At 40.4% G+C, this 23,157-nt stretch overlaps 1 protein-coding gene across 2 annotated transcripts in view; it reads right to left on the reverse strand.

Annotated features, from left to right (window-relative positions):
- Window positions 1-23,157, reverse strand: part of LOC124805447 (calcium-independent protein kinase C) — a 236,400-nt gene that overhangs the window by 60,316 nt on the left and 152,927 nt on the right. For both annotated transcript variants that reach the window (XM_047266011.1, XM_047266020.1), the window contains exons 9-10: window positions 21,997-22,280; window positions 12,651-12,805 (exon numbers count right to left, since the gene is read on the reverse strand). In XM_047266011.1, the coding sequence (XP_047121967.1) occupies window positions 12,651-12,805; window positions 21,997-22,280 (439 nt within the window). The remainder of the gene's footprint in view (window positions 1-12,650; window positions 12,806-21,996; window positions 22,281-23,157) is intronic.

Consider the following 23,157-nt stretch of genomic DNA (forward strand, 5'->3'; position numbering starts at 1 on the left):
GGATGGATGACGTGGAAATCTCTTAATAGGCTGCGCTCTGGTGTCACACGATCCAAAGAGAATATGTGCAAATGGGGCCTCACAAATGAACCGGCGCTGTGTGACTGTGGACACACTCAAATCACCACCCACCTCATGCAGTGTGTGCTGTACCCAAGCGCACGCACCATGAAGGAAATTCACAGAATCAGTTGCATAGAAAAATAGCACCTTTACAATCTTGCTTGCCTCTTGCATGAATTTCTACAGTTATCTATGAGCACCTGAATGAATATTAAGATTACAAATGGAAGCCCAGTTAAAAGTAAAGAAGGGAGAGCTGAAAGATGGAAGAACACTATACAAGCGAAGTGAAGCTGAAGACAATATTATAGAAATGGATGAAGAAATATATGAAGTTGATATGGAAAATATGATACTGTGAGAAGAATTTCACAAAGCACTGAAAGACCTATGGTGAAACAAGACGTCTGGAGTAGATGATGTACCCTCAAAATTACTGAGATTCTTGGAAGAATATACCAAGACAAAATGATTCCGCCAGGTATGCAAGATATGAGACAGCCGATATATCCTAGAACTTCAAGAAGAAAATAAATATTCAAATTTCAAAGAAGGCAGGTGCTGGTAAGTGTGAATATTACCAGATTGCTAGATTAATAAATTATGGTTGCAAAATACTGACACACATTTTCTACAGAAGAATGGAAAATCTGGAAGAAGCTGAACTCAGGAAGTTCAGTTTGAGTTCTGGAGAAATGTAGGAACTGAGTTCCTGAGCAATGTACGAACATGTGAAGCAGTGCTAACCCTATGACTTATCTTAGAAGACAGAGTGAAGAGAAACAAACCTACATTTCTAGACTTTATGGATTTAGAGAAAGCTTTCGACGGTCTTGACTAGAATACATTATTTGAAATTCTGAGGGTAGCAGGGATAAAATACAGGGATCAAAGGTTTTCTACAACTTGTACAGAAATGAGACTGTAATTGGAACATGTAAAGAAAGCAGTAGTTGAGAAGGAAGTGAGATAGGGTTGTAGCCTGTCCCTGATATTATTCAATTTGAGTATTGATCAATCTGTAAAGGAAACCAAGGAGAAATTTGGAATGGAATTAAAGTAAAAAGATAAGAAATACAAACTTTGAGATCTGCCAATATTTTAGTTTTGTCAGAGATGGCAAAAGACCTGGAAGATCTGTTGAATGGAATGGATAGTGTCTCAAAAAGATGAATATCAACAAAAGGGCAACAAGGGTAATGGAATGTAGCTGAATTAAATCAACCAGTGCTGAAGGAATTAGATTATGAAATTAAACACTATAATTAGTTGATGAGTTTTGTTATTTGAGCAACAAAATAACTGAGTGTGATTGAAGTGTAGAGGTTATAAAATAAAGCCCAGCAATAGCAAGAAAAGCTTTTACAAAAAAAACGAAATTTGTTAACATGAAATATAAATTAAAGCTTTAGGAAATCTTTTCTGCAAGTGAGTGCAGTATAGCCTTTGTAGAATGGCATGTGGACTATATACTACTTACTACTTAGACAAGAAGAGAACAGGGTACCAACTTTTTAGGAAAGCTGATCCAGTTGCTGTACAGACTTTTGTAAACCTTATCAAGGAACAAGAGTGGCAAGATGTTTATAGTGCTGATACAGTAGACGATAAATATAATGCTTTCCTCAAGACTTTTCTCGTGCTCTTTGAAAGTTGCTTTCCGTTAGAACGTTCAAAACAGGGTACTAGCACAAACAGGCAGCCTGGGTGGCTGACTGAAGGGATAAGAATATCTTGTAGAACGAAGTGGCAATTATATCAAAACGTTAGAAACAGTCAAAATCTAAATGCAGCAGCCCATTACAAACAGTATTGTAAGGTGCTTAAAAAAGTTATTAGGAAGGCAAAAAGTATGTGGTATGCAGATAGAATAGCTAAGTCTCAGGATAAAATTAAAACCATATGGTCAGTCGTAAAGGAAGTGGCTGGTCTGCAGAGACAGGTCGAGAATATAGAATCAGTGCGTAGTGGGGATGTCCGTGTTACTGATAAGTCGCATATATGTACAGTACTTAATAATCACTTTCTGAATATAGCAGGTGAACTAAATAGAAACCTAGTCCCAACAGGGAATCATATAGCGCTCTTAGAAAAAAGTGTTCCGAGACTGTTACCTGAAATGCTCCTCCATGATACTGACAAGAGGGAGATTGAGTTAATAATTAAATCACTAAAGACCAAGAACTCTCATGGATATGACGGGGTATCTAGCAGAATACTGAAGTATTGTTCCACGTATGTTAGCTCAGTACTTAGCCATATCTGTAACTTTTCCTTTAGGAGTGGTCGGTTTCCTGACTGATTAAAGTACTCGGTAGTGAAGCCACTTTATAAAAAGGGAGACAGGGATAATGTTGACAATTATAGACCTATTTCTATGCCATCGGTGTTTGCTAAAGTTATCGAGAGGGTTGTATATACAAGGTTACTGCAGCATTTAAATTCACATAATTTGCTGTCAAATGTACAGTTTGGTTTTAGAAATGGCTTAACAACTGAAAATGCTATAGTCTCTTTTCTCTGTGAGGTTTTGGATGGATTAAATAAAAGGTTGCGAACGTTAGGTGTTTTCTTTGATTTAACGAAGGCTTTTGACTGTGTTGACCACAAAATATTACTGCAGAAGTTGGAACATTATGGAGTAAGGGGAGCAGCTTACAATTGGTTCGCCTCCTACTTTAAGAACAGAAAGCAGAAGGTAATCCTCCGCAATATTGAGAGTGGTAGTGATGTTCAGTCCCAATGGGGCACTGTTAAATGGGGCGTTCCCCAAGGGTCGGTGCTGGGGCCACTGCTGTTTCTTATTTATGTAAATGATATGCCTTCTAGTATTACAGGTGATTCAAAAATATTTCTGTTTGCTGATGACACCACCTTGGTAGTGAAGGATCTTGTGTGTAATATTGAAACATTATCAAATAATGTAGTTCATGATATAAGTTCGTGGCTTGTGGAAAATAATTTGATGCTAAATCACAGTAAGACTCAGTTTTTACAGTTTCTAACCCACAATTCAACAAGAACTGACATTTTAATCAGACAGAATGGGCACGTTATAAGCGAGACGGTACAGTTCAAGTTCCTAGGCGTACGGATAGATAGTAAGCTGTTGTGGAAAGCCCATGTTCAGGATCTTGTTCAGAAACTAAATGCCGCTTTATTTACCATTAGAACAGTATCTGAAATAAGTGACACTTCAACACGAAAAGTAGTATACTTCGCATATTTTCATACGCTTATGTCATATGGTATTATTTTTTGGGGTAATTCTTCTGATTCAAAAAGGGTATTTTTGGCTCAAAAACGGGCTGTTCGAGCTATGTATGGTGTAAGTTCGAAAACCTCTTGTCGACCCCTATTCAATAGTCTGGGAATTTTGACATTGCCCTCACAGTATGTATTTTCTTTAATGTCGTTTGTTGTTAGCAATATTAGCTTATTCCCAAGAGTTAGCAGCTTTCACTCAATTAATACTAGGCAGAAATCAAATCTGCATGTGGAATGCACTTCCTTGACTCTTGTGCAGAAAGGAGTGCAGTATTCTGCTGCATCCATTTTCAATAAGCTACCACAAGAACTCAAAAATCTTAGCAGTAGCCCAAACACTTTTAAGTCTAAATTGAAGAGTTTCCTCATGGCTCACTCCTTCTATTCTGTCGAGGAGCTCCTGGAAGAGCTAAAAAATTAAGCAAATTCCAGTGTTACATTCTTGATTTTCTTTATTTAAACTAACGACTTGTCGCCTGAATATGTTTCTTATATTTCATTTTATCTGTTTCTACAATTGTGTTATAATTTCATGTATTGACTCGTTCCATGACCATGGAGACTTCTCCTAAATGTGGTCCCACGGAACAATAAATAAATAAATAAATAAAAATAAATAAATAAACAGAAGGTTTAGAAATTTGTTACTACAGAAGAATGCTGAACATAAGGTGGGCAGATCGAATAACTAACCAAGAGCTATTGAATTGTATCAGGGAGAAAAGAAATTTGTTACACAACTTGACTAAAAAATTGATTGGCAAATAGGACACATCCTAAGGCATAAAAGAATTATCAATTTGGTAGTGGAGGAAGAAATGGGGTGGGGGTGCTGACAATTTTGGAGGAGGCCTAGGTTTTTTTTTCAGTAAGCAGAATCAAATGGCTGCACACTACAGTAGTTATGCAAGTATGAAGAGGCCTGCAGAGGGCAGACTATTTTGGAGGACTGCTTCAAACCAGACTTCAGACAGATGACCACAACAATAACAACATCATGCTAGTTAAGTAGGATATAATGGAATATTTAAGGAGCGTCGTAAATAAAAACCAGCTTACTGCTAAATTTAAATTCTAAGCTATATAAAAATGACAATGACTTTCAAAGAATTTTGTCAATTTATGGAATAAATAAACTATTATTCTGTTTCATACCAAATGTTGCACAGTTTTTGGCTCCACTAAGTATAGTTCCATTCACAAGTGGTCTGCAGCTTGTGTAGAGTCTTCACAAGCAGCGAAACAAAAACAGAAACATGAACCTTGCCTTGTTCCATACCTCCCTGGGAAGCTCCTTGTAATAGCAACTGAAATTTCACATTGTGGTACTGGGATAGTTCTTGCCCACAGAGGACCTGATGGAATGGAGATTTCCACAGAACATATATTTAAAACATTAAACTCAGCTCAGAAGAGTCATTCACTACTTGAGAAAGAGCATTACGAATCATTTATGTGGTCAACAAATTTAATTTGTATCTCTACAAAGCACATTTCAAACTGGTAATTGACAATGACCTCTTGTTTATATTATGTGGCCTGTGCACTGGACTTCCAGATAAAACACCACAAAATTCATGAAGTTGAAATCTCCACTGCTCATACATCAATATGAAACACTGCTATACACTTGGGTAACCATATATCAGTGCACATATCAGAATCCAGGAGATAAATGGGTGAAGCCGCAAAGCATAAGGGTTGCCTGTAGAAGAGGAAATGATACCACGAGCTGGTCAATTTAAACGTGCCTGACTTAGAGTGGACAAGACACAGACTAGGACAAGCCCAAAGTAACCTATGCAACAGCAAAGTTCAAGTTGGGAACCTTGGCCACAATGATGTTAATAGGCCAAGAACAATGAGAGACAATCCACAAAGCAACCACAGAAAAGAACCATGTGCCAAGTGAGGGTGTTAGTAAATAGTTGATAGTGGAGTATCCAACAACACTGCAGTGATGCTATGCCTTCTTAAATGGCCATCTAAGACCATTTCTTCTGGTAGGCGTTCAACTTCTGTGGAGCCCAATAACAGATCCCTTCCCCTGGAAATAGGCACTTGAGGGAAGAAACACAACAGATAGTGTGTGGTGGGGTGGAATGGAGATACAAGTGAAGACCCAGACCCTTTGACTGCCAGCTGCATGAAGAGAGGATGTCTGGCGATGTCCATTGGGATATCGCTGGTGATACATGTGCCACTGATCCTTGTGGATGCAGAAGGTATTGCTGGTGCAATGGTGGGGAGTCACAGTCAGCCTCCAGGGATACCAGCTGCAGCTATACTTTGTCCCCAGAGGCAGTGGAGGAGGTGGTGGTGGATGCAAGGCCTGGGCTCATGGCCGAAGGTGGTGGAGATGACAGTGCTTGAGCCCCTTCAGTATTTGCACCAAGGTAACTTGCCACCCATCAGTCTCCACTACTGTTGCCACCATCCAAGCCTAAGTAATCCAATAGGAGTGGTCCCACACAGCTTCACTAGGTGCTTAATGCTGGGAGGGATGGGAGCAGGGTGCAAGGTAAGAAAATGAAGTAGGGTTGCTGGTTACCATCTGTGGAGGAGCTTGGTGAGGCTATGAGGCTTGGTGATTGCAAAATGAGGTGAGGGCTGATGTTGTGGCAGAAGATTTGGTGGCTTTTTTCATTTGCTAATTAAAAGTCCAAACAGAATGATCCGCTTCACTATTTGAGGAAGGATGGAATGGACAGCTGCAAATACGTTGTATGAACTGACCTCACAGAAATCTTTGAAAGCAGATGCCATGAATTGCACCCCATTATTGGGAACCAACATGCAAGCATCCCTTCAGTGGCCAAATCCTGGGTCATGGTGGTGAAGGTGGTATCAATCTTGGTGGATGCCATGTGTGCAGCACATGGGGACTTCAAGTAAGCATCCACAGTGAGCAACCACACTGATTCCAAAAACAAGCCTGCAAAATTGAGATGGACACAGTCCCAGGGATGGCAGGGGGTAGGCCAAGGAGTGAAAGACTGTGGGGTGCTGCCTGGTGCTGGGCACAGGCGTTGCTATTGATCCCAGACCAGTCAACATGTTGGTGAGCTAATGCCTTCATGCAGGACATCCGCCAATGTCCCTGGTGCAGAAAGCTCAACACACACTGGCCACATTCTCCTGGGATGACCACCCAATGTGCATCAGTCTCAGTGTCCAAAAGAATAGCATTGTCTACAGCTGAAAGTCTGTGAGAACTCTTGGTCAAAATCAAGGTTCGGGCCAGTGGGTAGAAGTGGCAACACATCGGCATTGGAATGCTGTGCTGTGGGCTTCTGTTGGATGGTGTAATTGTATGCACTGAGGAACAATGCCTGGATGCATTAGGCTATCCACTCCAGGAGGTTGGAGTGCTGATCAAGTAATGCCCTCAACATCTTGCAATCCAGAATTAGAGATAACTTCATCCCAAAAGGTGGACATGAAATTTTTTAATGGGTCAATATCTTGGACACATATGCTGTATGTATCCAAACCATCGCAATGCCACAGGCAGATGTGTCAGCCGCCACAACCAATGGGCGACAGAGAGAGAATGGCTGAGGCAACAGAAGGATTACAGTATGGGTTTCAATTTGGTAAAAGCCCGATCGCAGGCACAGGTCCAGTTGTAAGACACATCCTTTTTATCAACTGTGGGCTATGTGGGTTAAGAACTTAGAATAATAACTGATTTTGCCCCAAAGCACCTGTAATTCATGTAAGTTTGTCAGGTGGGGTAAGGAACCTATCTCAGCGACATTCCAATCAGTGGACCTGATTCCGTATTTGATCACCCAATGCCCCAAATTCTCCACCTCTTCCTGAAAGAGACCCTACACTTCTCCAAACAGCAATGCAGCTGTTCCAAAGATCTTTGGAAAATTGCGGGGGCTGAGTCAATGCCAAATGGGAGTGGCTTGTACTTACATAATCCAAAAGGTGTATTAATGAAAACTGAGCCACGTGCGATGGCTTTGCGGCCAGGATAGTGCCGCTCTAATTACTGACGGTCGTGCATGGCTTAGTCTTCTGATCATAGATGTTGGGCTGACGATCTTTAACTGGAAGACTATGTAAGCGTGTGCATCACATGTTAGTTGCTCTTGAGTCCCTCAAGTTTGACTCCAGGGTGATGCAAGGATATTCTGTGAGTTGGTGGGTCATGTGGTTGCTGGCAGAGTGAGAGAGCATGTGGCCAGTGCAATGAGGAGTATTTTGTCCACTGTGATTGAGTGGAGCTAGTGTGGTTGCTGAGTATGAGTCTGAGGGGCCAGTCTGCACTGGCATTCACGAACAGAGTGAGAGAGCATGTGGCCAGTGCAATGAGGAGTATTTTGTCCACTGTGATTGAGTGGAGCTAGTGTGGTTGCTGAGTATGAGTCTGAGGGGCCAGTCTGCACTGGCATTCACGAACAGTGGTGACCATTTGGTAGTTAGGTTGGTTTGGTAGCTAAATGGCTATTTCGAGCATTAGTGGGTCTCACAGTCTGGTTGCAGTAGAAGTACAAACACAGTTACATTATTACATACTATTCTGTCACCTGATTGCAATACTGAGCATGTATGTTATGAAACAGCAGGTTGATATAAGTTTCATTTGCCCATTAAGAAAAGTCTTATCTTCAGTTGGCTATAATTTAGCACAGTGTTCATATTTAAAGAACTATTATGTGGGTTGTTTTACTGTACTTTAGATATTTTGTGCTTTAAATGGTGTTCCTTTCACTCAACCATTATGTAAAGATTAACAGTGTGGAAGATCACTGAATTGTTTATAATTCTTGTACAATTAAGTGAGCTGACCCTGTTGCTTCTCGTAAAGTAGGGAGGTTTTTGTGAACTAGCTGCTGAATACTGAACGCATGTGGAATACAAGTAACTGGCTTAAACTGTTTGCTCTGTTGTTGATCCAGAATTGTTTCATAAAGTCAAGTGCTCTTGTTTGCATTGGTAAATAGTTACTTCTATCTTGAAGTGTTTGGAAATCATTCACATTGTTAATTTGGTTTCAGAGGGAGCAATCATCTATTGGCTTAATTCACTGACAGCTAAATTAAAAGGTTAAAATTAAGTGTGTTTGTCGTGTTTAATACCAAGGGATAATTCTAATACTTGTAATTGCTTTTCATTGCAAATTTTGTGTTGTGTGTGTGGGAGGGGTTACATATGTTTATTGCCATCATTAAACATCTAAATTAAATGACTTCTTGTCTATGCCTGGTGCTGATAGGTTTATGTTACAGGTATCCCAAATGATTCCAAGCAGAAGGGCCAAGAGGCAGACTATTGTAAAGAGAAAGACCATAAACTGCACTGAAAGACCTACTATTTGTAAAACTAATACCAATATTGTAGAACATAAACCCCCCCTCCTCAAGTTAAGTACTTTTGTTTATCCCTTGGTCATCAATGGATTTGTAAGGATAGTGTCTGTTGTTTAACTGATTGTGTTGAGTGATTTCTTGAGCCAGCCATTTGTTAAATTGTGAGTTATAATTATTTGTTTTAAGAAAGAAAATTCATACTTGAAGATTCTTGGAATTTCTTGTACATGTTGTTTATTGCTAATATCATTTTACTGTCAGCAGTCAGAGTTGTAAAGTCAGCAATGCTCTTTAATGCTGGTTGTCACATTTGTTTAAAGTTTTCTCAACTGACCATCTTTGTTCAAGTGCTTAAAAGTTTTGAAGAGACTAACGATAAATCTTTTTTTAAGGTATGTTTTGTAAAGTGGTTTGCCACCTTTTCATCCCCTCCCCCCTCCCCCCCCCCCTCCCCCCCCCACTCCTACTATTTCAAAAACAATTTTCTGGGATTCCTCACCTAAGGGTTTAAGGGTTACTGGAGGTTAAGCTTGGGCCAGGTTGATTTTGGAGTAGTATTCGCGTCCAGCAAGTTTGGTGAGGAGGTCTTCCAGTTGGGGGATAAGAAAAGTTTCCATCTGCAATTGGGCGTTGGTGATAACTTTGAAATCTCCATACAATCAAAGAGAATAATTGTGCTTTCTGTGAATGAATAGTTGAGTGGCTCATGTGTTAGATTTCTCAGGCTCAGTTACCCCTAGCTCCTGCTTCACAGAAGCATGTAAGGTAACCGGAATTGATCTGGTGCAGTAACAACTAGGCATGTCATCCAGCCGAAGGGTGATGTGTGTCTGAACCCTGAGGCATCTCCAAATCCAGATGAAATATAGATGCGAATGCAGTGCAGAGATTGACCAGTTCCTAGAAAACAACATAAAGGTGTTAAGGCCAAAAATTTGGTAGCAGAGGGGTGGTTGATGACAAATAATGTAATACTGCATAACACACTTGCAGGCTGCAGTGATCAATCATTGACCAAGAAGAGGAATAGAACCATCCCAGTAGGCTCCCAAACACCACGAGGGTGGGGACAGCCCGGGAAAGCCTAGCCATGCATGCATTGCCTGATTTATCAAAGAAATGGTGGCTCCTGTGTCTGCCTGTAAGTGGATGTCCTGTTGAGAAATGCAACATGAGAGAAACAATTTCTGTGTGAAGATGTCACATGGAGGGGCTAGCAACTGCAGAGTGTCCTGGTGCACTCATGGAGTGGAATGGGAGTGGGCTTTGATACACTGAGCAGAGATGCCCCCTTTTCATAGTGTGGTCTGGACTGTCTGCTCAGTAGTGAGTGGAGCAACACTGCAGGCAAGAAGAGAAGTGACCATTGACAAGAGGCGACCGGAGGTTTGGACGCTCTAGAGATGTTAGACAGCAATGAATCACAAAGTTGCTGCAGCATGTCAGTGGAACATGTGGTGGCACAATATCTACTAAAACTTGTGGCCTCGGTATGCTTGTTTGTTAGTAGGCTGTGAAATTTCAAATGAGTATGCGTTACCCAGTTTCAGCGCCACTGTGCAGACATCCGTATTATCAGCTGCCAGCTGAACCACAACATCATGAATTAAGGTGTCTGCATATGAAATCTTGCAGCCTTGATTGGCACATGTGAAATCACATTTGCTACTAAGACTATGCAAGCCAGTGGCCCAGGAGTAGTATGATTGTCTAGGCTGTTTATGGTATCTGTGAAACTTTATCCTGGAGGTAACCACATGATATGTCTGGGAGTAATAATTAGTCAACAGAATGCATAACTCCTGAAAGAAGTGCTTGATGGAGGAGCCTGAGAGACACTAATTTTCAGACCAGAAAAAGTGTCTCTGTGACACCCATGACAGAAATAACGACTGCTGCAGTGAACCTTGTGACTTGAAACACCATGAAATGATGCCTCAGTTGATGAAAATATGTGCCTCAGTCCTCCATAGCATCACTGAAAGGAGAACAGAGGACATATGAGGGCATCGACTGCAGATGGTGCTGAGACCTGGAGCAATGTGGAGTTTGTATGCCTGAAACTAAAGTGACTTTTGTAATAAGTCTATCTGTAGCTGCTGCTCTTGTATTAGCTGCTGCTGTTGGTCCAGCAGGCAAACCAGTTTAGTGTCTATGTTACCAAACAACTTCCTCTTTTGCCTCATTGCCAATGCTATACACACGAGTAGCTGGATATCAGCGCACACTTCAGAACCGAGGAGAGAAGCAGTTGAAGCCACGAGGTGGAAGGGCCACTTGTGCAGGGGAACATGATACCAGGCAGCAGTTGAGCTAAACACAGCTGACTTATGGCAGATAAGACGCAAACTACAACAAGCCTAAAGCAACCTATGCAACAACAAGGTGCAAAGTGAAAACCTTGGCCACAACAATGTCAGTAGGCCAAGAATGAAGAGAGAGACAATCCAAAATGTGACCAGAGAGAAGAACTAACTGCAAGTCATGGTGTATTGTATATTTGACAGTACAGCAATAATAGTAACCAACAATATCAGACAACCATACAGAACTGACTGACCATTCACTGGGTGGCCGTATTTATACCAGCTACGAGGAACACTATCGGCTGGCATACTCACCTGGCGAGACAGATGGCTTGCTTGTTATGTGAGAGCAGCACTCCAGTGATACTGTGTCCTCTGGTCAGTTAGGTCCATCTCCCTCAGCAGGCAGTCAAGTTCCACAGAACCCAATACCAGAAACATGTTACAAATCTAATGTTCACTATATCATCATCAGTGTTTTCTCTTGGGCTTCCTGCAGGTTCTGACCCTACCTTGCAAGTAATACTCAGTTCCTGTTTATATGACAAAATTGGCTCTACTGTCAGCTTATTTCCAGTGACTTCAATGGCTTCTAAAACAATCAAAGATGGGCAGCAAAACTAGTTACCTTAGTATCACCAGGCACTATTCTACACCACTCCTCCCCTATGGTCACCATTCCTGCTGCACAGAGCAGCCAGCACAAAACTAAGCAGCCAGCACAATACTGCCAGATCCTGCCCACACTTCTTAGCTACACAGGGGACAGATTTAATGTCCTGACCACACTCATCTGATTATGAGGGGGCGCTGCAAACAAGGACTGGTAGGCTTTAGGAAAAGGGGCAGTGTTCAGGAAAGTCAGGCCAAACCCCGGATCAGGGGAGACATACTGGACAGGATGAGAACGACTCAGTTACAGTTGCAAAATACCAAAAAGAAATTTTCTAGACAACAAATGAAGATCATCATATTAATAAAATGCAGCATAATCACAAGTTTAATGGGAAAGTAAGTAATGCATCCACTGACTTTCTATAGTTTAGCTTCTGTATAGCTTTCATTGTAAGTGCAAATACAAGTGGGAGGATTCTAGTAGCTTATATTGAGATCTGCCTATACTGTATTTTGGTTGATTGTGTCAGCTTCATTTTGATTTTTTTATAGGCAGCTCCACCTGATGACATTAAGTACGGCTCACAAAAATCAGTTTATTTTTCACCATTATTTATCACAATCATTTCCCATTTTATTTATCGTCTTAATTAAGAAGTCTGATTAATTATTCCTCTCCTTGGTGACATTTAAAGAAATGTTTAAATATACATAAAGTTTGAAGTATAATTTTCATTATGTGTCATATTTGTCCATATTTATTGCAGTGTCCAAGATGCCCACAACTTACAAAACTGAACAAAACAAGTAATGAAATAGACACTATTTCATAATTCAGTGTCCTAGAGTGCATGTTGTATATTCTGCATTTAGGTACAGCTTGAAACAAATTTGCAAATATTTACGTAATTCACAATATCAGTTGAAGACAAGAAAGCTGTAAGGGAAAACGTCTCCAATAGCTGGTAGTGATGGCAACAGTGTTTCTTGGCTCAGGCAGTATTACAAACAAACTCACATGAAAACCAGTTACAAATGTCACCAACTTGAATAGTAATAAAATAACTTGACAAACCTGTAGACAACACCATTTTCATGTAGAAACTGTAGAGCCAGTGTAACCTCAGCTGCATAAAATCGCGCACGTGGTTCATCGAATTTTCGGGCCCGCTGAATTTGGAACATCAGATCTCCACCATTAACATACTCCATCACAAAGAACAGTCGATCCTGAAAGTTATGTTCCAATAGATGTTGTCAAAAATAAAAGTTCCTCCATTGCTGAAAGTGCATTTTAAGAAATAGAAAGTTAACCCTACATAATTAAGAAATACTGTATCAAAATTATGAATATTTTGCAGAATCCACAATTACTGAAAAAGGCTGTGTGTATTCACACCAGTGGAAGTTGATGTTTGGGGAGGGAATGGCTCGAGGAGGGGAATCCTGATTTCGTAAGTTTTGGAGGCACCATTTAAGCGACCTTACTGTGCTCAGGAGCATGCTCTGGGTGATCAACTTAGCCGTTTGTTACATTGTGGATTTCTTAAATGAACAGCTGACGGAATGTTGTGCCCACATAAAAGTCTGCACAGAAGTTGCAGTAGCATTTGTATATGAGTTGCTGCTTTCATAGGTGAATCTGTCTATAATGGGCAAGGATATGTTTGTGCCAGGACTAGAATAGGATGTGCTAGCTGAGTGCAAGTAACAAATCTTGTACATTGGTCTCTCCCACAAATAAGATCTCTGTAGCAGATGTTGGAAGTAGGAATAGCATAAGGACAGTGCAGGATATTTTTGCTTGGGTCTAAAGGAGTTATCACTTAGGACTTCAGAAGGATTTTGAAGAAGAGATTTCTCATTTCAGAGTATGGCTGTGGATATGGATTAGCTATTCTAATCTGAAATCTAAAATGGAAAAGGGAAACTGTTCCTTTACATCTGGTTATGGAGTTAGTTGGGACATTGGATGTGTGGGATGGTTCATAACTGCAGAAGAGCCATTTGAGGTGGCATGGCTCTAGAGGAGACATGTTTTAGTGCAAAAGAGATGTCAGCCACTGAATTAGAAATACATCAAACCCACCAAATAGCTAGTGACAACTCATGTTGCTGAGCACAAAATAGTTGACTTCAATAGCTGCTATACAATTCTTATCAGAAGTAGGATCTAGGTAAGGTCCATTTGAACGTAAGTACACAATGAAAAGTTATTTAAAAAACGTAAATTTATTTTCAGAAAGTACATACTTCACTCTATTTTTTGACATAGTTGCCAAGTTTGTTGAAACACGTTTCATACCTCTCAACCAATTTTAAAATACCCTCTTCAAAAAAACTTGCCGCCTGCTCCGATAACCGAGAGTTCACTGCCGTTTTCACGTCGACATCATCATTGTAATGGTTGCCACTAAGGTGTTGTTTGAGGTGGAGGAACAGACGGTAATCGCTTGATGCTATATCAGGACTATAGGGTGGGTGGTCTAAAACTTCCCAGCCAAAACTGTCCAATAAATCGTGGGTCTGACCTTTAGTGTGAGGTCTTGCATTGTCTTGGAGAAGGACAATTCCCTCTGTCAGTATGCCACGTCTTCTGTTTTGAATCACTCTGCTTAGCTTTCTCAGGGTTAGCAGTATGCTTCTGCATTGATAGTGGTTCCTCGTTGCATGAAGTCGACCAACAAAACACCATGCCTATCCCAAAATACAGACACCAAGATTTTGCTCTAGGACAGAGTCTGTTTGGCCTTTACCTTTACAGGTGAGTATGTGTGTCTCCATTCCATGCTCTGTTGCTTCAATTTGGGGATGATATGCGAAACCAATGTTTCATCTCCAGTTACGATCTGACTCAAGAAGCCATCACCTTCTGTGTGATAATGAGTCAAGAACTTAATAGCACACTCAAATCTTTGTTTTTTGTGGTCCTCTGTTAGGAGTTTCAGGACCCAACGGGAGCACTGTTTCATAAACTTTAGGTGTTCAGAAACAATGTTGTAAAGCACTGATCTTGACACATCAGGAAATTTGTTTGAGAGACCTGTTGTTGTGAAGTGCCTGTTCTCACAAATCCTTGTTTCAACTGAAGCCACCAAACCATCTGTAATCAAAGAAGGGTGACTGGAGTGGTCCTCATCATGGACGTTGTCATGGCCATCTTTGAATTCTTGTACCCACTTATGCACTTTGCTTTCACTCATAATAGTATCACCGCACACTTCGCAAATCTGTTGATGAACTTCTGCAGCAGATAGGGTCCTTGCTGACAAAAACCATATCACTGAGCCAACCTCACACGCAGCGGACGAGTTGATAGTCTTAAACATTTTGAAAGCACAGAACAGAACTGTCCAGATTAGCTACAGAGCGGATACTGAGCACAGTTGTTCTCGAGGCATGCTGGTGCACAACACACATGCTCGCTGCAGTATATGCGCGAACTACTAGTGTCTACAACAAAACGGACCTTACTTAAAAAACATGCCTCATATTTCCATGGAGTACATCTGAAGATACTTCTGCATCTGTTTATCCACTAACAAATTTCAGTTGCAGTTAACAAACATTAGCATTATATTAAGTCAAATAATTTTTGGAAACCAAAAAATGCTGCTTCAATCTGGTTGCTTTGATCCCTGGCTTCCAGCAACTCATTTTGGAGCTCAGAATATGTTCTAATATTCTACCACAGATGGATTACAATGATATTGAATGGTAGTTTTGTGGATCTCTTCTGCTACAATTCTTGCAGACTAGTATGACCTGTGATTTCTTCCAATTACTGAGCACAGTTTTTCGTTCAAGAAATGTATGGTATATAGTGATTAAAAGATGGATTAATTCATTGTATACTCTGTATAAAATATACTTGAGATTTCATCAAAGTATGGTCAATTTCAGTGGTTTCCACTGTTCCTTGACAGCACTAACACTAACATCTATATCACACACCTTTGCAGTGATGCAAGAATTAAACTAGGGCAGTACTCCTGGACCTTCCTGTGTAAAATAACATAGTAAAATGGAGTTTAGTATTTATGCTTTTGTTTTGATCCCCACAACTTCAGTTTCTGTATAATCCATGACTGACTGGACACACAGACGCTAAACCGGCCGCGGTAGTCTCGCGGTTCTAGGCGCGCAGTCAGGAACCGTGCGACTGCTACGGTCGCAGGTTTGAATCCTGCCTCGGGCATGGATGTGTGTGATGTCCTTAGGTTAGTTAGGTTTAAGTAGTTCTAAGTTCTAGGGGACTAATGACCACAACAGTTGAGTCCCATAGTGCTCAGAGCCATTTGAACACAGACGCTAACTCTGGTGTCATTAATAGCTTTTACATGTTGTTGTTGTTGTTGTGGTCTTCAGTCCTGACACTGGTTTGATGCAGCTCTCCATGCTACTCTATCCTGTGCAAGCTTCGTACAATTTTTGCCCTCCACACTGCCCTCCAATGCTAAATTTGTGATCTCTTGATGCCTCAGAACATGTCCTACTAACCGGTCCCTCCTTTTTGTCAAGTTGTGCCACATACTCATCTTCTCCCCAATTCTATTCAATACTTCATCATTAGTTATGTGATCTACCCATCTAATCTTCAGCATTCTTCTGTAGAACCACATTTCGAAAGCTTCTATTCTCTTCTTGTCCAAACTATTTATCATCCATGTTTCACTTCCATACATGGCTACACTCCATACAAATACTTTCAGAAACGACTTCCAGACACTTAAATCTATACTCGATGTTAACAAATTTCTCTTTTTCAGAAACACTTTCCTTGCCATTGCCAGTCTACATTTTATATCCTTCCTACTTTGACCATCATCAGTTATTTTGCTCCCCAAATAGCAAAACTCCTTTACTACTTTAAGTGTCTCATTTCCTAATCTAATTCCCTCAGCATCACCCGACTTAATTCGACTACATTCCATTAACCTCGTTTTGCTTCTGTTGATGTTCATCTTATATCCTCCCTTCAAGACACTATCCATTCCGTTCAACTGCTCTTCCAAGTTCTTTGCTGTCTCTGATAGAATTACAATGTCATCGGCAAACCTCAAAGTTTTTATTTCTTCTCCATGGATTTTAATACCTACTCCTAACTTTTCTTTTGTTTCCTTTACTGCTTGCTCAATATACAGATTGAATAGCATCAGGGAGAGGCTACAACCCTGTCTCACTCCCTTCCCAACCACTGCTTCCCTTTCATGCCCCTCGACTCTTATAACTGCCATCTAGTTTCTGTACAAATTGTAAATAGCCTTTCGCTCCCTGTATTTTACCCCTGCCACCTTTAGAGTTAGAAAGAGAGTATTCCAGTCAACATTGTCAAAAGCTTTCTCTAAGACTACAAATGCTAGAAACATAATTTTGCCTTTCCTTAATCTTTCTTCTAAGATAAGTCGTAAGGTCAGTATTGCCTCACGTGTTCCAATATTTCTACGGAATCCAAACTGATCTTCCCCGAGGTCGGCTTCTACCAGTTTTTCCATTTGTCTGTAAAGAATTCACGTTAGTATTTTGCAGCTGTGACTTATTAAACTGATAGTTCGGTAATTTTCACATCTGTCAACACCTGCTTTCTTTGGGATTGGAATTATTATATTCTTCTTGAAGTCTGAGGGTATTTCACCTGTCTCATACATCTTGCTCACCAGATGGTAGAGTTTTGTCAGGACTGGCTCTCCCAAGGCCGTCAGTAGTTCTAATGGAATGTTGTCTACTCCCGGGGTCTTGTTTTGACTCAGGTCTTTCAGTGCTCTGTCAAACCCTTCACACAGTATCATATCTCCCATTTCATCTTCATCTACATCCTCTTCCATTTCCATAATATTGTCCTCAAGTACATCGCCCTTGTATAGACCCTCTATATACTCCTTCCACCTTTCTGCTTTCCCTTCTTTGCTTAGAACTGGGTTTCCATCTGAGCTCTTGATATTCATACAAGTGGATCTCTCTTCTCCAAAGGTCTCTTTAATTTTCCTTTAGGCAGTATCTATCTTACCCCTAGTGAGATAAGCCTCTACATCCTTACATTTGTCCTCTAGCCATCCCTGCTTAGCCATTTTGCACTTCCTGTCGATCTCATTTTTGAGAAGTCTGTATTCCTTTTTGCCTGCTTCATTTACTGCATTTTTATATTTTCTCCTTTCATCAATTAATCTCAATATTTCTTCTGTTACCCAAGGAGTTCTACTAGCCCTCGTCTTTTTACCTACTTGATCCTCTGCTGCCTTCACTACTTCATCCCTCAGAGCTACCCATTCTTCTTCTACTGTACTTCTTTGCCCCATTTCTGTCAATTGTTCCCTTATGCAGGGAGAGCACAAGGGAGCTTTTACATACGATACTCATTTCTTTGGGTTCATGACAAGTCCAAATAGCCAAGTGTGTTCCATTTAGCAACTCTCCATCTGTAGCTCTGTGCTTTGTTTCAGACCTGTTTTATGATAGTCAATGTTTATCTAGAAGTGTCTCATAGAAGGCTTCTCTCCTCACGAATGAAGGGGTATACCTCTCCAGTGCTTGTTCAACTATCCTTCGCAAATTAAGCCAAATTTCCTCTGCATGCTCCTGCCCAGAGCTAAAAGTTTCAAGTTCCCTCTTGAGATATAACCCCACTGCCTCTTTATCTACTTTATTGATGTAACTACTTTTACTTGTTTTGATTTCATGCTGCACTTTTGTAATAATTGTTGTTATCTGCCTCAGGAACACATATACCACATTCACCATGGACATCTTCAAAGAGGTCAGGTTTATTTCTTGTAACTGCATCTAAAATATTTACATCATATGTTAGTTTTTGAACTATCTATTTTATGTAGTTATCATAAAAATTATTTGATATTCTTTCAGAGGATGTCTTGTCATGGTTACTATCAATAAAGCTGTAATTATCCCAAATGATTGTTATATGAGCAAAATCTATTCCAGTGATGAAACTGTGAATTGGCACTGAGTTTTTCTCTAAAAATTTCAGTTACCTTTGGTGATGAATCTGGTGCTTGATGCAAGAATATAATTATAATTTCACATGCATCTTCAATTTCTACATTGGTGGATCTGGGATGATTATTCCATCAATAATTCACATTAGGGTAGCCACCACTAATTCTCATTATGATTATATTTACTCCAGGTATCTCACTGCAATCAGTTTTGAGTTCTGACTAGCTTTCTGTGCTCAATATTATGAGAGCTTCATTACTGTTTTGGAGAGCTTCAAACTATGGGACTTGCTTCAGCAGTTGATCACTAGTACATTAACAGTCTTACCTGAAAGGGGCATTTATTTTAACCTTAAACTAAAACTTTGGGATCTTGTACAGCTGTCATTATCTGAATTGGATAGAGAGTAAATTAATCCAAAGAAAAAATCTTGTGTGCATTCTACATAACAGTCAGCTACCTGGACAGCACTCACTAATTTGTAGGGCACCCCTGAGCCACTTAGAGGGACCACATGGCACGAATTTAATAAGGCACAGGCCAGCTTGTCATAGAACCTTCAGAGTTTCTTGAACAATATCCCAAATGGTTCATAACCAGTACTGATCAATTCTGGGGACAATGCTATAGGTTTTGAGATCTGTAGTTCTGTGAGCAAGACTGGTTTTCTCAACTTTCTCCATCATTCAGCATAATAGTCCAAGTATGACCTTGCAGCCCAGATGACAGGCATTAATCACTCCATTGTGCACCACATTCTGCTGCTAGTTGCACTCTGTTTCCCCACTGGTGGCTGGAACAGCTTTTTCAGTATGTTGAATGAAGCACCCAGGCACACACCCTGAGTTCAAAAGCAGATTCTTCATATTGATCGCTGCCATTTCTCTAAAAGGTACTGTTATTCCACATTTAATACATTCCTAATAAGGCAATTTAGTGCACAATAAGATCACAATGCTATTGAAAACATAAAGGGATAATGTTACACACAGAAAGGCCACAAACCTTGTCTAAAATTGCATAACATGAGTCTTTGTAAGGTTAAGATTTTAACTGTTTGCTGTGAACCACTTGTTGGTTTATTCCACTATCAAATGACAAGTTTGAGGAAGGTAGAGTTTAAACTGTTGGTTAGTATGCTTGTGACATTAGTGAAAATTAAAGATTTAAACTATTCTTTGGTAGTGGGACATTGTGAGAGGCTAGTGTTCAGTGGCAGCAGACCATGTGTCATGAAGATGTTGTATATGGAGGTGGCAAAGTAATGGAAAAGTAACTGTTGAGTGTCAGTGGAAGAAGTGACACGTATTGTAAATACAGGGAGGTGGCTGCAGGCAATGGATGGTGGAGACATTAGTCAATTAGGACAGAAAATCTTTCCACGGGTACATAGTAAGCAGCTACACTAGGAAGTCTGAGATGGTTAGGCTTGACAATTTTTTGGGAATCATGTAGAAGGTTTATGTAGAGATTATTTGGGGGTAAGAAAGGAAATCGATTCAGGTGAAATATTATAGGATAGCTCCAGGTATTTTAGTATGCACTAGAGATCAAACTGCAACTGTGGAACAGAGCCTGTTCAGCAAGACTTGTTGGTGTCTGGCAGTTGGCAGAGACCTTCTGATGTATAATACTTTGGTTTCTGACAACAATGGTGGGGCATTTGTCTACAATGAGGATGATCAGACTCTGAGACAAAGTGTTTGCATTTCCATCTACCATGAGATTGGTGCCATTAAGATGCAATCTACATAGAAAAGTGATGCCAGGTTGGAGAATAAGAATTCCCAGAAGGGCAATGACGGCAGTTACATGGGAAAAGGGAAAAATCACAGCACCTTGTGGATTAGAAAAGGTTCTATTTGAGATTGAGATATGGGCTAGCTTTGGTTGGTAGGGTGGTTGAAAAGGATGTGATTGTGTGTGATGTATGTGTGGGAGAGGGGGGGGGGGGCACTGGAATGTTTCTGGGAATATGTTATGTAAAACTGGTGAACCAGAAAACAGATAGAGTACTTTCTTGAGATGATGTTTAGAATGCTGTTCCAGTTATTATATGTTAAGGGTGTCAGTTTAGAAGATGTGATGTAGGAACCCATACAGTAATTACGCCTTGTTGGGATAGAAAAGATTGTTCAGAGTGCCTGCTTTGGTAGGATTAAGCAAATGAGGGATACAGACTGGAATGATTCAGAAACTTGGAGGTTTTTATGAAAGGGTGAGTAACATCCAGATATAGGAATGTATGTAGGCAGGTTATTGGGAAAAGCAGATGCTCTGTGCATTCTGATATGATGTGAAGATCTGTAGCAAGGATCTAGGCTCAAGTATGGAATGGAATGTAGTAATAAGAAGTACAGGTTGAGAAATAATGGAAACCAAAAATTAACAAAGGAAATTAACACAGGGAATAAACAGTAGAATGAAACAATGTATGAAATGCATTACAACTATGGCACAACATTTTAGTAAGGCGTACCAATGACTGGCTGAACCGTAGGAATGGCCACTGCCAATCTGCAGCCAAGTGATCTTCAGGTGGCAACAAATGCTCTGTTGTGACCTCTGTGACCTCTTTGAAATCTATGCCATTTAGCTCACCCCACAACACCAACTTCTCTGAACTGTGTAGGTGGTAAACATCCTTCAAACACAGCCTTTGATCCCACAATTCTCTTGGCCAAAACTTATGCTAGTCCTTGTCCTAGACGTACCTCTACCACTGCTCCCAAACCATTTCTTGCCCTCTTCACCACCTTACCCTACCATCAACATCTAATTTCTCTCTGCTTACTGGCTTAAATTACAGATGTATGCATGTCATCCACAGTTTCCTCAGCAGACTCCATCTTCTATAACTGCTGGCCCAAGCTCCCCCCCCCCCCCCTCCCTCCACCCTCCCCGCCCCTGCTCTCTCTCTCTCTCTCTCTCTCTCTCTCTCTCTCTCTCTCTCTCTCTCTCTCTCTCTCTCTTTTCCTCTTATCTCCATGCGAACATGAAACTGCCCATCCTGCACATGAATTGAGAGGTGCTATTTTCCTACATTCTCCCTGTAATGTTTCTTGATCCCTAACCCTTGTCTTTGCCTTCCTCATGTCATTCAGTTTCCTGCTCCTCTTACTGTTTCACATGTCTGCCCCCTCCTAGACAAACACTCACTTGAGTTCACTGCAGCTATGTCAGTGTCGCTGTGTGTGTTTATTGCCTATACAATGCTCAACACTTCCTCTATTACGTGAAGGGCTGTTTAGCACACACAATGTTTCCTTTTTTTCCTTTTTGTGTGTTTCATTTGGGAGTTTCCATTATTGTACTAATAAAAGGAAACGATTGCTGAATAGAAACAAAATTGACAGTCACTGGGGTAAATAAAAGAATTTAAGAATATGTGCATTGCACTCTTGCAACATATGAGCAGCAAAATTTAACTATCATCTAAATGAATTGGTTTCAAGTAGTGAACTCACCTTAGTCTGAAAACAGGAGTGCAGAGCAGTGAGAAATGGATGTTTTGCTGCAAGAGCTAGGATACGTTTTTCAGTCATTGTACAATCAACATCATCATCCTGAATGATGACGTCTTTCTTGAGCACCTTGACAGCATACACTTCATCAGGACAGCCCTTTCTCTCTGCCAGCATCACTTTACCAAAGCTACCTTTTCCAAGCACTTTTATAAAGTGAAAATCATCCAGTCCTAATTTTCGTGGACCACTTCGTGTTGACTCATTGCCTCCAGAACTGTCAGTAGCTGCAGAATGTCACAGACACATCAAAAGGTTTGGATCCATATTTTCAAAAAGAGTGACATTGACTACAGCAGTGTACATCTTTTAAAAAAACAGACACATATGTAAAATATCCACAACTGACATACAGAAAAACAATTTTAATCTTGTGTTTATTTTTGTGTTTGCAACAAACAACCAAGCATCACCTCAAAATGAAACTAGAAAAACATTAAATATAAAGAGGTAGTAGTACTCCATCAGTGTGTGTTCACACTAGGTAAAGTTCTTTGGTGACTTGATCCTTACAAGGTCCTTTTGTAATTTCTTAAACATAAATATTCAATATAAACAACAAAAAATGAATATGAACACCTTCCTGTCTTCAAAGCATTACAGGTCATTCAAATTATGTCAGATTTAGCTCTTTCATACTCAATCGTAGAGCACTGCTGTACCACCTGGCTAAACAGTGCTCACATTAAAATAATTGACACACAGCTCAACCAAGCAAAGTACATTATCAAAGGATGTATTCATCCCACAAACATGCACTGGCTCATATCCATAAGGAGATCACAGTCATTGCTGAAAGTGTGGACAAGAATAAAAAACAACCCAGAATTGGCAATTCATTCAGAATTATTACTATCAGAACCACAGTGACTGAGGTCTCCAAATCCATTATGGCACATAGCAATCAGTCTGCAGAACAATTATTTCAATATACAAGACTTCTGGAACAATCAATAGCAAAAGCAAGCTTCCTTGCTGCATCATAAAATAATTAAAACTACCTGGCAGTGAACAACAGGTTTTCATCCATCCACATGACACTGGTGCATACTGAACAGGACCAGAACTGACTGAGCCAGATGTGGAGCACTGTTGCAGCAATAA

The sequence above is a fragment of the Schistocerca piceifrons genome, chromosome 1 (assembly GCF_021461385.2).
Source record: "Schistocerca piceifrons isolate TAMUIC-IGC-003096 chromosome 1, iqSchPice1.1, whole genome shotgun sequence".
NCBI lineage: Eukaryota > Metazoa > Arthropoda > Insecta > Orthoptera > Acrididae > Schistocerca > Schistocerca piceifrons.